The following is a 14,288-nucleotide window of genomic DNA, read 5'->3' as shown; positions in this document are numbered from 1 at the left end:
TCAGAAACTGTTGAGAAGCTAATTAGAATTTTGTGAGAGTTATCAAGGTGATCAGTCTGATGTCCTTGAATCATTCTTGCATTTTCACTTATTTTGGGAAATAGACACATGAACTTCAGTCATGGTTTATGCTTTGTAACTCCTGCTGTAGTACTTGGCACCTAGAAGGTGCTCACTAATTATTTAAAGAATGACAGTCCCTTAACATGAACGGGTTCAGTCAGATAACTGCTTTCAATCTTTCCCCCAAAGCTCTTAACATTTTTTATTGTCACGATCAGCGTTCAAGTCTTTTCTTGGTTGAATGATAATGAACACAGGCTTTGAGTTTGACATTTGGTCTTAAGATAAATGTTTTGGTTCCCATGTATTTCTTAGTTTTGAGTACATTTGAAGAACTTTTTAAGAAAAGTTAGTATTTCTATGCAGATGTCTTTAAAAAAAACAAAAAACTAGTTCCAACAACTCAGAAGCTGTTTGCTCTCTAGTTTGCTTTCTTTTCAACTCTGATTAATAAGTTACCACATTCTTGGCTCTGTTTGATTTTTCTTCTTTTTTTTTAAGTTTTTATTTATTTATTTGCCATAGAGAGATCACAAGTAGGCAGAGAGGCAGGCAGAGAGAGAGAAGCAGGCTCCCCACTGAACAGAGAGCCCGGGTTCGGGGCTCAACCCCAAAACCCTGAGATCATGACCTGAGCCAAAGGCAGAGGCTTAACCCTCTGAGCCACCCAGCTGCCCCCTGATTTTTCTATTTATTTATTTATTTTTTTTTTAAGATTTTATTTACTGATTCCACAGACAAAGATCACAAGTAGGCAGAGAGGCAGGCAGAGAGAGGAGGAAGCAGGCTCCCTGCAGAGGAGAGAGCCCGATGGGATGGGGCTCGATCCCAGGACCCTGAGATCATGACCTGAGCTAAAAGCAGAGGCTTTAACCCACTTAGCCACCCAGCCGCCCCCTGATTTTTCTATTTAAATTGCATGCATTTCTCTTGCTCATCCTATTCCCTGAAAATCTCAATCTCAGTAGGAGTTGAACTGAGTTTATTTTTTCAAGCAGTATCTTTCTTTTGAAGGCCAGGAAAGAAAATAGCCTGATGGAAAGATCTCTAATTGCGGGAAAGCATTTTCACAAAGAGTGATGGGAGAGGGGCGCCTGGGTGGCTCAGTGGGTTAAAGCCTCTGCTTTCAGCTCAGGTCATGATCCCAGGGTCCTGGGATCGAGCCCCGCATCGGGCTCTCTGCTCTGCGAGAAGCCTGCTTCCTCCTCTCTCTGCCTGCCTCTCTGCTTACCTGTGATTTCTCTCTGTCAAATAAATAAATAAAATCTTTAAAAAAAAAAAAAAAAAAAAAAAGAGTGATGGGAGAGCCTGCTAGATTGTCAAGGCCGTGTAAGCTGTGGATTTGAGATGGAGATGAGGGAGATGGGTGATAGAGTGTTACAGAACCCCAGGCAGAGACCAGGAAGATTTGAATGTGGAAGGCAGACATGCCGGGAAGGTGTCAGAAGGTTGATGTTTCAGGAAGACAGTGCCTGGTGGGTAGCCACGTAGTCAGGGGTCAGAGAACAGCTGTGTGTGGTGCCTGTACTACCTGACCACCTGTCCTGGCTGCTCTTCAAGATTGTGCCCCCCGTCAGCGTCTCTGTGCCAGGGGACCTGATGTTAGTCCCAGCACCACCTGGGCAGGCTGTCTTGTCCTTCTAAGCATCAGCCCACAGACTGGATTTTAGACTTTTGAAAAAGTCTTAAGCTCAGATACCTTTGATTTCTTATTTATTCTAAATCTTTTTTGTGTTATGAGTGAGGTTCCAGGCATGGGGTTTCTGTGTGCCAGAGCTGGATGTTGTGGCCTGGTAGATTTTGAAGTGCAGTAGGTCTTATTTGTTACCTCTCCGGTTTAAAGATCTTACCGAACTAACCAAAGTTATTATTATTTATTAAATTTTATTTATTTACTTGAGAGAGAGAGAGCATGCATGTGCACACACAAGCAGGGAGGAGGGGCAGAGGGAGAAGGAGAAGCAAACTCCCCACTGAGTAGAGAGCCTCTATATGGGGCTCAATCCCAGGACCCTGGGATCATGACCTGAGCTGAAGGCAGACGCTTAACCAACTGAGCCACCCAGGCGCCCCTAAACCAAGTTATTTTTATGCTCATCACTTTCCCTGTGTTCTTTCCATCTTTCAAGGATAAAATGAAGGGAGTGTGGAACACTCACTTTTGACACATTCTGGGTTCTGGTCATAGGACCCATTTGAGCCTCAGCTCCCACTCATGTGTCTGCTGGTCTTGGTGGCACCTGGGCTGGAGATGTTTGAGTTCTCCACTCCAGATCCCCTGTTGAACAATCTGCTGCACATGCTGACCCTTTCCTGAAATATGCTTGGTGCTCTTTGAAAAGGCACCTAACTAACTCTCCACAGTGCTGAGGTGGAGCCGTGGATGGGCTGGGACCCCATTACACACGTGTCCTGGGAACTGAGGGTAGGCAGATCCTGGACTGCAGGGCTCTTGGCTTCTGGTGATTGGAACAGGAGGACTCCCAGCCCTGAGGCAGAGAAGGGAGGCAAACAGTTGCCTCTTTTTGCCAGCCCTCAGAGACTGTTCCTGCCCTGAGCCAAGCCCAGCCTCTTGCTCCGCGGCCCAAAGGGCTCTGAACAAGGTCCTTTCTCAGTCAGTGTGGAGCCTTCTGAACTGCCTGTTGACACTGACACCCTTGGGGACTCTGTTCCTGGCCACACTTCTCCAGTGCATGGAGTGGCCTTGTCTGCAGGAGGCAGCCGCTACTTGCCTGGAGCTGACTGCCCACGTAGGCCCAGTGCTGTTAGATACTCTAATTTTTCACAAAAGGCTGGGAATCCAGATTTTTTTTTTTAAGATTTTATTTATTTATTTATTTGTCAGAGAGAGAGAGAGAGAGCGCGAGCAAGCACGCGCGCGCGCATTTGCACAAGCAGATAGAGGGGCAGGCAGAGGCAGAGAGAGAAGTAGACTCCGCGATGAGCAAGGAGCCTGATGCAGGACTCAATTGCTCCCAGCATCCTGGGATCATGACTTGAACTGAAGGCAGCGGCTTGACCAACTGAGCCACCCAAGCTTCCCTGGAAATCCAGATTTAAAGATAAGTCTTTCTATTTTAAAAACACTGGCAACTAATTTAAATGGGGGAAAAAAACACCTACATGTGGACCACATCCCGCATACCTACAGGCCAAGCCGGGCCCACAGACTTCTAATCAGCAACCACTGCTCTAGACTCCACCCTCTCTACTGGCTAGAGTGCTTGTGGGACTTTCAGAACCCAAACCCAACCACCATAGCCCCAGCCCTGTGCTTACTCACATAGGCTCCAGCAGCCCCACCAAGCCACATCTCCCCACAGCTGTTTGTTCCCCTCCCTCCAGGAGCCTAAGATGGGAGAGAGTTAGCACCTCATCCAACTTGTGAGCCGCACACTGCTTCACCCACCCCTGCTGGGTGCTGATCTCTCAGTTCCCATCTGTCTTTTTCTATGTATTAATCCATCTGGTCTCCAGAGGGAGGGAGCGTGAAGACCTTGGGGTTAGACAGACCAAACCAGGGCTGGTCCATGTGAGCAGCACTTAGATGATGGACCCATCTGAGGGCAAATCCTTGTCTGCAGCCCTCTGCAAGATTCTGGGTGCAGCTGTGAGCATCTTTGGGGACTGCCTCTTGGAAGCACTTACTCAGGTATGGTCTCAGACTCACTGAACAGGTATGGATTTCCCAGGGAACCTTTTCCATTAGAAAGAGTCCTTTTCCAAAAAATCTATAAATGGGTCTTAGAGAGACCACAGACTGGATTTGTTTTCCCAGGTCTGGGTAGTCTGGGCCTAGGGGCTGACCTTCGCCTTCTCTTTCCTAAGCAGATCAAGGCATTGCCTAGCAGTGTCTCTGAGGGCTGCACTCTGGGCTTTCCAGAATTAGCACCCCAGGAACACAGACATGAAGCAGCAGTCTCCTTGTCATAGCTAGCTCAGACTAGCAACAAAATCTGTGTTACAGGGCAGGTTCTTCATGGCCTGCTGAAGCAGTGAGGTCCCTGGTGGCTTTTTCTAAAGTGGCCTCTAGAGTCCTGCCCAGCACACTCCTTAGCCTCTGATCTTTCTCCAGAGGATGATGACCTTAAGGAAGAAGCTGATGCAATGTAGTGGTTAATAGACTTTACACAGAGCTGGCAGTGAAATGAAGTGCTTCCTAGGGACTAGCCATTTACAGATGTAGTCAGTGTCGAGCAGAAAAGAGGATCAGTGTCAAAAAGGAAACAGGCTAGGGGAGCCACATGGGGAGGAAGAAAGGATGCAAACCTCCTTGTGAGGACACACTCCAGCTTTGGGGTAATGTTAAAGGACACCAGCCTCAATTTCAGTCCTACCACCCGACCTGGAGTCCCAGGTTTTAGGCAACCTCATTGTCTGGGCTGCCATTTAGGTGAGGTTTGGAGAGACAGATTTTGGCATTTGGAGTCAGCAGGCATGGCTTTCTATAGACTCACCTCTTGCCGTTGATCTGGGAAAGTCGTCAAACTTGGGTTCTTATGTATGGAGAACAGGGATGACAATATGGGCTCTACATTGCTCACCTCTTAGAAGTGGAGTATGGCTCTTTCAGTTTCATTAAAAACAGAGTTATCTTGGGCTCCTGGGTGGCTCAGTGGGTTAAAGCCTCTGCCTTCAGCTCAGGTCATGATCCCGGGGTCCTGGGATCGAGCCCTGTGTTGGGCTCTCTGCTCAGCAGGGAGCCTGCTCCCCCCCCCCTTCTCTGCCTGTCTCTCTGCCTGCTTATGATCTCTTGCTCTGTCAAATAAATAAAGCAAATCTTAAAAAAAAAAAAAGTGCTATCTCACAAATCACCAGTTTTAAGACATTGAGTGTGGGGATTGGGGGCCCAGGATACCCAGTTGAGTGTGGGATAATGGGTCCAGTACACTCCCAAGGGTCATCAGCACCTGCCTAATTTCCCAAGAGCACCTTTAAGGAGGTATTTCTGTCTCACAAGGAATATTAAACAGAGCTCTGTACATGATCCTGTGAGAGCACAGATCTGTCTTAGGAGATAGGACACTTGAGGCACAAGTGAAGAAAATGCCAGTTATTTGCCAGTTATTCCCTAAACCTACACCCACCCACCCCCCTGGGAGATTTCTGAAGCAGAAATAACTGCTTTCCTCCAGTTTATCTTTGATGTCTCGTCTTTGTACCACAGCATGAAGTAAGTGCTTTCCCCTCCTTTCACAGGGTAAGGGGACTGAGGTTCAGAGGGATGGTTTCAATAGTGGGGACCGAGTCTGGACTCGAACCCAGGTTGACTACAGGCACTTCTCAGCAGTGTTATTCACAAAAGCAGCTTTTTGGCATTGCCTAGGCCTCTTACTTCAAAGGGCAAAGGGACACATGTTTTCTTTCATGTCTTTCCATGGCCCAATCTTTCATTCTGGTTTCAGATTGCCGGTCTGGCTCCAGTCCTCTGTCATTGGTCAGTAACTCCCTGGGTCAAGTTCCACACTTAAAGATGGAAGTAATTGCTTCAAGATGTGGCCTTTAAGGAGAGAATAAATTGAAAGGCCATTTCTTTTTTATCAGCTCCAGTCTCAAACTGAGCTTTGGAAAAAGGAAATGACGTTTCTCTCTGAGATGTAAGCTTTTATTCCCATCTCTGGGAAAGATGTATTTGCCCTTCTGGAGGAGGTTACTGGTAGTGGTGAAGTGAGAGGGGTGAGTGATACTTTTGTTCATTGGGGTTTTTTTTTTTCTGAAAGTTTCATGACCTAGTTCTGTGATGCTTCACAGTAACAAACACCACCTGCCTCACATAGCACCTCCTCCTCTTCGTTTGCACTGTCTTAAAACAGTTGGGAGAGTGGAAGCTAATGCAGCTTATGAAACCTCTCCCCCTTATCTCTAGCTCCCTCCTTCCCTACATTTCACCTCTCCCCAACATTATGGTAGCTGCATGATTCCAAGAGATTCCCAGCCAGATCCACCCTGTAGATCCGAGCAGGGACCAAGCCTTGCCTTGGTGCTCCAGACAAAAAGGCTGGATCCAGAGATAACTCCAGTTTTCAGGATGAGAGATGGGGATCCAACAACCTTTCTCTTAAGGCACAAACTGAGTAAAAGCAGCTAGCAAAGGAGGATGGAAGAGAAAAAGATCAGGAAAACCGGAAGGATGAGAGGGAAAGTAGTATCTTAGACTGTTAAGTGGGTGAAGAATCAACGGTTGAAAGCTGAGAAGTACAGGTTGTATCTGAAAGTTTGGACATTGGTCCCCAGAACCAGATCTGTTTCTGTGCACTACCTTCTGAAAGCAAAAGCTGGGTTGCAGGAATGCAGATATCTTGTGGAGAAATGACGTGAAAGTGAGGAAGAAGAGGCAGCAAGGGTAGATTCTTCTTTTAGAACTTGGCTGTTAAGGGGTGAGGGAGGGATTGGAGAGAGAGTACATTCATACCAACAGTGCACAGAGAGCATGCATTTGGCTAGCGAGAGCAGAAGGGAGTTGATGGTGGTTGCTTCAGGGGAAGGCAAGGTCAAGAGGGAAAGTTCTTTTGAATGTCAGAAATTTGATCATGCTTATAGCCTGAGGAATGGGAGCTGATGGTGAAAGAGATTAAATGCCTGTCAGAGTGGATGATTAATAGTCCTACCCTAGTGTAGCACAGACTGGGTGGGAACTTCCTCACAGGCAGGACAGAGGTGAGGGAGAGCATAGGACCAGGTGAGTAGGCATCCTTCAGAGGGAGAAACCGGACCAGGACTCTGAGATCACAGCCAAACACTAATGACTGACCAGGGAGGTAACTTGGAAGCCTTGGACATCAAGCTGTGTGGAGATGGCATGAAGTCTGGAGAACAGGAGATAGTCAGCAACAGGAAGGTGGGTGAGATGGGGCAACTCCAGGGCAAACTCCAGAATCATTGTGTCCTTGAAAATATGCTTTTTATGTGCAACCTGGAAGCTTACTGGGCTTCAGAGTGGTTCTTAAAAGTGAAAGAACTCAACATGAAACATGGACTTGCTTGCTCTAAGCGTGGATTTAAGAGATTTGAATAAGAGGTGTTTCTGGGAAACTTTGAAATAGAAAGGATATAAATTCAACGAATGATCAGATTATTTTTAAATATCTTTTCACTAAACAGGAGAGGTTATTTGAGAAGAGGGAGAAACAGTGGGATTTGTGGCTGGAGGAGAATGGGAAAGATTTGGACGAACCAACCAGAGACAAATGCAAGGGTGCCAGGTGGTCTTGGAAGATCAGCTATCATTAGATAGCATAACTTTGTATGGAAACCAACTGGCATCATTAAGTGTCATTTAGCAGCAGTTTTCAGGCCATGGAGACTAGAAAGATAGACAGAAGACTTTGAGGTTTGGCATGGACTCGTCTCTGGTAAAGCAAATGCACTTCAGGTCTGGGGGCAGGGATGAGCTGGATGAGGAATTTTCTGATGCAAATGTGATACATTTGAAATGACCTCAAGCTGTGGAATGGATAAGGAGGCAATTATTATTTAAGGAAGTTGATAAAATAGTGCCCACAGAAGAAATTAAAGATTATTCGAGTTACTAGTTGGGAAAATTTAAGGTCAGTAGACTGTGGCCAAAGGAGACCATTTCAGAGCTGAAGATTTTAGAAGCAGAACAAATGCGTTCTAGACAAAGGTGAGGGCCAAGTTGTGATAATCCCGGTGAGAAACTGAGGCAAAGCAGAAGCAAAGCCCATTGGCATTGCGGTCAAGAAAGCTGAAGCCAGAGTGGATATGGGAAGACTCACAAGAAACAAACAAGGATGTTGACGTTACAGAGGAAATGGAATGTGCCCAAACTAGGTAGAGAAACTGTTGATCAAAAAACACAAAAGCCCTGAGGAAAATGGGAGACTGTCTTGGGTTCTGGATGTCTGGGAGAAATTGCTGTAACCGAATGGCGCTGCCTTAGAAGAGGAGGGCAGGTGTAGATGATCAGTAAGGACAGTAGTGGTCTAGAAACAGGGAAAAATTGTCCAGTAAGTTGGTTTGTCAGAGCGGAGTGGACTGAGCTTGAGATGACTGGGGAGGTTAGGGCGTAGGATGTCCAGTCAGGATTTAGTTTATGCTGGAGGGAGAAAGAACAGTTGAGAGTGTAGGGTAGTTAAACCCTCTTAGGACACATATGATAGAGTATTTAGCATGTACTAGTGGCTGGAGGCCATGTGAGCCTGGAGATGGGAGGTGGATCTTGACTGGGATGAGCTTGTCCAAGGCTGGTTTTGAATTCAGGAAGTAGGACAGTACTTACTGACCAGGATGAGGGGTGACGGTAATGAAAGGTAGAGGCATATGCTAACAGATAGACTTGAGTGTAATCGCTAATAACTGGAATGTGCACGTGAAATGTTAGTGTGACGAATTGGAACCCCAGCATGACCAACTGGAAGGGCTACTGGAACTTTAGGACGACCAGTTAGGCTATTATCCTCATCAGCTGGAACATTGGTATGACCAATTAAAACAGCTAGAGGGATTCTGGCAAGAGCAGAAATAGAGTAGATTCTTAGTTTTCAAGAGAGATCTATTCTGAGGCTTTTTTTGAATCCCACCAACGCAGTGTCATGAATGCTAGTTAGTAGACAGACTGCAGCTTACGATACTCAAGCACTCAGTGGGCTTTGTTTTTAACGGTCATATCACTAGGCCTTGACATCTGGTAGATATTTAAAAACATATTTGTCGAGTAAATGATTAAAGTCTCATGGAAGAATATTTTCTCAGTTGTTGGTGCTCCAAAGCAGTTGTCTCATGGACCCTGATTTGTAGAGTTGTTTGTCTGTCTCTTTGCCTCAGTGGCTGAAAAGCTCATACAGGCAATATGGTCCACCTCTAGGAGTCCACAGAACTTTAGGGTAGGTGGTTTTTTTTGTTTTTTGTTTTTTGTTTTTTACCAATGATGGCTCCAGCTTTAACTTCTTTTCCTACCTGCTTTAATTCTATGATTTTACATTTTAACTCAAATTGTTCATTTTTCAAACAGTCTCAAATCATTTTTGGAACAAAGCAGGTATATGAAAGGATGGGGAGAGAAACACAGAATGAGATGGTGGAGGCCGAGGGGAAGGGGGAGGAGTAAGAGGGAGGTAGGAGTGAGTAGGTAGTGTCGGGGAGATCGCATCTTAAGGTAGTCTTAGTACGAGGCCCTGGTAGAAAGTGTGCGCTCGACCACATCTTGGCAATTTGAGGTGCGCCTGGGTGGCTCAGTCGATTAAGTGTCTGCCTTCAGTTTAGGTCATGATCCCAAGGTCCTGGGTTCAAGCCCCACATGGGGCTTCTTGCTCATCAGGCGTCTACTCTCTATTGCTCACCACACTTGTGCTCACTCATGAAAAAAAATCTTTAAAAATCTTGACAATTTGAGTGGCAGTTTCCTTGACTGAGTGAATATAAATGAGTTTTGGAATCCAGCAGACTTTGGTTTGAAAACGGACTCTCCTTGCTGTTTTTGAGCGGTATGTGTCTTCGGCCAAGACGGGCCAATGTCTGAGCCTCGTTGCTCATCTGTTAAATTAGGATAATATTTACTATCCCATCACTAGGAAGGTTTATTGAGAGCATGTATGCAAAGTACCCAGGGGGGTTGGGCACAGAGGAGGCACTCACTGAATCTGTGTGTCTTCTCTCCTCCCCCCTCCAGCGTTACCCATATTTATCTGGAAGACTCCTCGTGACCAGTACCCTTTAGTTCAGGCACTGAGTGTTGCTGCCTCTGCCCTGTACACTGGCTTCAAGTTGAGCTGAAACAGAAAGAGCTGGCCTCTTCCGCCCTGTGCTCAGTGAGCTCATTTTGCTGAATTTCCTGATACTCCTCCCCTCAGATTACCAGATAGATAGTTTGTAGCATGGCTTTCTGAGACCCTGAGGGCCTTTGCCTAGGGAATCCTGTATTCCCAGTTAAATCTCTGTCCTGATTTGGTTTGTGGTCTGAGGACAGTTCGGGATATGTGAAATCATAGCTGTAGATCACCCTTCTGGTACTAAGGTTGGGTTGCCCAAGAGAACCTAAAATGTTCACCCTGTGACAGGATAGTGTGTCTGTTCTGGCTGCTCATTTGGCTGGTTAGTCTCCAAATTGCCCTATTGTAATCTTTTAGCTGGGAACTGTGTATCCAGTATCTACCACGTGTCCAGATTTGGGGGTTTATGGACCATTGCCTTTTGCCAGTGGAGAAGTGTTGCCCCGGACGTTAGGAATGCTCATGGTTTTTGAGGGCCTACATAATCCCTAGTAGTTCCCAGCAGGCATTTTGTCTAACACCTTTGTTTTTTGTCTTATTTATGCTTATTACATGTATGTATCGATGGCAGGCTGTTGTCTACTACTGTTCCAGTGACGGCAGGTCTTAAAACCTCCTCTAGCCTGGCCTTAGAAAAAGGAAAGATTCCTACTTAATCCCTCAGTGGCTCAGAAAGCTCAATACCACATAGGCTAGGAAAAATCCATATCACATACATAAGATTCTAATCATTCACTAAATACTCATCGAGTATCTGCTGTATGCTCTAGCTCCCTCCTAGGCTCATTGTAGTGAACTCTTACAGTGAAATTTGTTCAGGATGTGGGCTAAACATTGAGCCCAGGAGATGATTTAGAATCCTTGATTTTGAAAAATATGTTGATGATGTAAGCTTGATTTCATTTGTTTGTTTGTTTGTTTTGTTTAGATTGAGAGGACCTGTTGGTTTGCTGTAAAAATAGAGATAGAGAAAATGAGGGTTTTTTTTGTTTGTTTGTTTGTTTGTTTGTTTGTTTTTTTAGCAAACCTGTCCCTTTTTCTGTACTTGGAAATAATGGTTTCTAGAGGCAAACATTTTTTTTTTTTTTTTTTTTTTTGAGTGCTATAGTCCACATCGTTTCTCAGAGCACAATGGGTAGTGGCAGGGGCTGTGCTCTCTCTGAATGACCCAGGAGCAGCCCAGGTCCATCCCTCCTAGACCTGTGGCTCCCATGTAGCAGTCTCAACTCTGTTGTCCAACATATAACTTAGAGATTGCCTTCTGCGCTCTGGATGGAGCTGCAGTTGCCTTGTTGCCAGGGAGGCTGTGATTTTGAGATATGGGTTTGCTTGCAGGAGCTGCTAAGCCGCACATCTCTTGAGACCCAGAAGCTCGATCTGATGACTGAAGTTTCTGAGCTGAAGCTCAAGCTGGTTGGCATGGAGAAGGAGCAGAGAGAGCAGGAGGAGAAGCAGAGAAAAGCAGAGGTGAGTGTGATATACCAAATTCTGGGGGGCAGGGGGTAGGATACGTACTGTTCTAAACTCAGAGCAGGGGAAGCTGGTCTAATGTGGACTCAGGCCATCTGGTCAACCCCAAGCCTGGCAGCCAGAAGTGTCTATGCACAAGAGACGCAATGATCTGTTAATACCAAGTTATCAGGTTTTGCTGTGGCTGCAAATTTCAGCAGTGCCCAAACCACCCAGTTTTGGCTCTAAGGCTTTATCCTCCCTCAAGCTGCTGACAAGGATGGAAGGGAAAGCAGTAGGTGGGGAAGGATCAGATGAGATGTGAAGGGACCCAAGATGTCATCTGTGAGAGCCAAGGTAATGACCATGTACTGGGATGAAGTCTGCTGCCCAGTAGGCCACTAATCCCATATCAGAGGAGCACATTTCACAGACCCAGGTGGAACCCTTAGATTATGTGCTTCTTTTCTCCTAATAGGTCATAGGAATGAGCCCATGCAATGTTTTCCTGCATTGTTCCCGTTTTTGTTTCAGGCTCCATAATGCCATTGGCCAGAGCATGCCAGACTCCTTTTGGGGATGAATGTCTTAGATAAATTCTAGGCTCAGAGCTGCTTCTGTTGAGAGAGAATATCCTGTTTTAACCTTAGATAGCCACCTTCCATGTACCTCTACCTCTAAGTTCCTGTGTTTGTACCTGGCAATGTAAGATGTGGAAAGAAGACAGGCTTTAGGTTTAGAAACACCTTGTGTTCAATTACTGACCTACCTGCTTAGTAAGTCTTTGAATTTCATTCCCCAAGCTAGCTGCTTAATTTCTCTGAACTTCAATTTCTTTACCTGTACAATGGGTAACTGTGGGAAGTCCAAATCAAATCACAAAAGTTAAGTCCCTGTCATAGTATCTGGCATGATATAGGTATTTGGTTTATCTTCATGCACATGCACATTCGCACTTGCGCGCGCGCACACACACACACACATTTAGGAAATCTCCAAAATCTAAAAATTGATCTTGTTCCTTTCTATTAAGTACCATCATTGTGTGCACTGAAACCTGCCCTATTGCTGTGTTTACTGGGGAAACACTGGTGATAGAAGACACCTGTAATATGTGGGCAACTCTATGCATTGCTTTTGAGAAGTTGCTCATTGGTACATAGTGTTGCCAAAGGAAGAACTCTCCATTACACTGAAGACAGTGTCTTCTAGTGCTTAAGAGTACAGGCCCTCCAATCAGATCTTCCAACTGTAGCTTTGAGATCTTAGGCAAGTCATGTAACTTCTGCTTTTCCTCTGTGCAATAGAGAGAGTAATGCTTGGGATTTCCGGCTGATTCTGAGGAGGGAGCAAGACCTTGTGTGTGTAGTCCTTAGCATAGTGCTGGACACAGTAACATAGAGCTTTTATCTATTACTTACCAATTGTCATTAAGCATGCTGCAGATGGCAGTGTAGATTGAGGTATATTGAAAAACTACAAAGTCACACAGATTGAAAGCTTACCTGGGTGAAGTGTTAGTTGAATAGACTTTGCTTCTTAAATGCAAGAAAAGGAATGAGGGAAACTGAATTTTCTCCAGGTTTAGAGGGTTTTGGTTTTTGTTGTTGTTTTGTTATTGTTATTGTTGTTGTTGTTGTTGTTGCTTTTTAACCAGTGTTTCAAGTTGTGTGATTACATGTGAACATACATTGAGGCTCTGGCAACAGAATTCAGTAAACTCTGAGAAGTCTTAAAGTGTTAGAGATAACTCAAAACCACTTAAATTTAAAAGAATAGGTAAAGCTGGGGGTTATTAGGTCACACAACTTGACATGTCTAGGGTTTAAAGTCCCATACCACTAAATCCAAGTGACCTCTGGGTGCCATTAAAAATCAGCTGTAGTGTATGGTTTGGTTCTGCTGTAGCCTTATTCTCAGGAGGTCTCAGGATGGCCCTCAGCAGCTCTAGGTCCTGCCAGCCAAGCAACCTGTGCAGAGAGAGAGTCTCTTTCTTAGAGGTCCAGCAAAAGCCCCCAGATTACCTCTCACCGGGCCAGTTTGGGTCACATGCCTGCTTCTGAACTGTAGGGAGCATGTGGGTGGGTGTGAGTCCATCTCGGAGAGAAGGCAGAGTTAGTACCAACCTGGGACAGCTGAGTTACTTTCTGGGGAAGACAGGGTGGAAGGAGAGCTCCTGCTTCTGGGCCAAGGACAGCTAAAGCAAGCAGTCATTTTGCTGTTTGCTTTATTTTTTTCTTTTCCGAGGGATTATGTTTCAATCCGAATTCTTTGTTTTTGTGTTCCACTGGGCTATTCATGCCTGAGACAACATAGACCCTGAGCCTCTGGCCTCAGTCCTGCCAGATAACAGCCCTTCCCAGTTGCTAGTACAAACATTAGGTTTCTACGTGGAGGAATTTTTTTAGGCTGTTCCAACCTGTGATATTCCGTGAACAAACACATGACTTGAAATGCACTTCTCCTTCTTAGAATTGAACATAATCCTTCCTGGTATGCTCAGAGGCTCTGCCACGATTTGCATTTGCATTCCCTGGAGCCCCAGAGGCTTAAAACCCCGGGGTGGTGGGGGGTAAAGTTGCCCCTTGTCATGCACGTGGACGTGTTAGAAGGGGGCATTTAGCTAAAGCCTCCAGAAGCTGTATTTACATGAATAGGGACAATGCTGCTTCCCAGCCTGCACTGCTGCTGGTTTTTTTCCCAGTGAATATACTTAGCCCAAGGCCTCATGGCTTGTGGTTTGGAAAGGCAGGACCTTTCTCTTTGTTTTGTTTGTTTTCTGGGGCAGCAGGATCTGAAACTTCCTCCATATAGTTCAGGCTTTATCCTCAGATTCCATTTTATGTTTCAGTGAAAATTGAAAAAGGATGCTGTGAACCAGAGCACTGCAGGCTGCTTCTTTCTGTCTGGCTCTGGTTCCTCCTGAAGCCTGTATCCCGCTGCCTCTAGAAAGGTATGGAAGTAATACTAGATGGAAGTGATTCTAAAAACCTGAGGACTTTGGAGGTGCAGGTTTCTTGTCAGATTGAGAGCAGCCAGCCTTGCTTA

The 14,288-nt window shown here is 45.6% G+C and overlaps 1 protein-coding gene across 12 annotated transcripts in view; it reads left to right on the top strand.

The window, feature by feature from the left end:
- PPFIBP2 (PPFIA binding protein 2) overlaps positions 1–14,288 on the top strand; it is a 153,201-nt gene that overhangs the window by 84,474 nt on the left and 54,439 nt on the right. For all 12 annotated transcript variants that reach the window (XM_059408926.1, XM_059409023.1, XM_059408978.1 and 9 more), the window contains one exon: positions 11,127–11,258. In XM_059408926.1, the coding sequence (XP_059264909.1) occupies positions 11,127–11,258 (132 nt within the window). The remainder of the gene's footprint in view (positions 1–11,126; positions 11,259–14,288) is intronic.

The sequence above is a fragment of the Mustela nigripes genome, chromosome 1, assembly GCF_022355385.1.
Source record: "Mustela nigripes isolate SB6536 chromosome 1, MUSNIG.SB6536, whole genome shotgun sequence".
Classification (NCBI taxonomy): Eukaryota; Metazoa; Chordata; class Mammalia; order Carnivora; family Mustelidae; genus Mustela; species Mustela nigripes.
The sequence above is the reverse complement of the archived record's forward strand: the minus strand, read 5'-3'. Positions and strand labels throughout refer to the sequence as shown.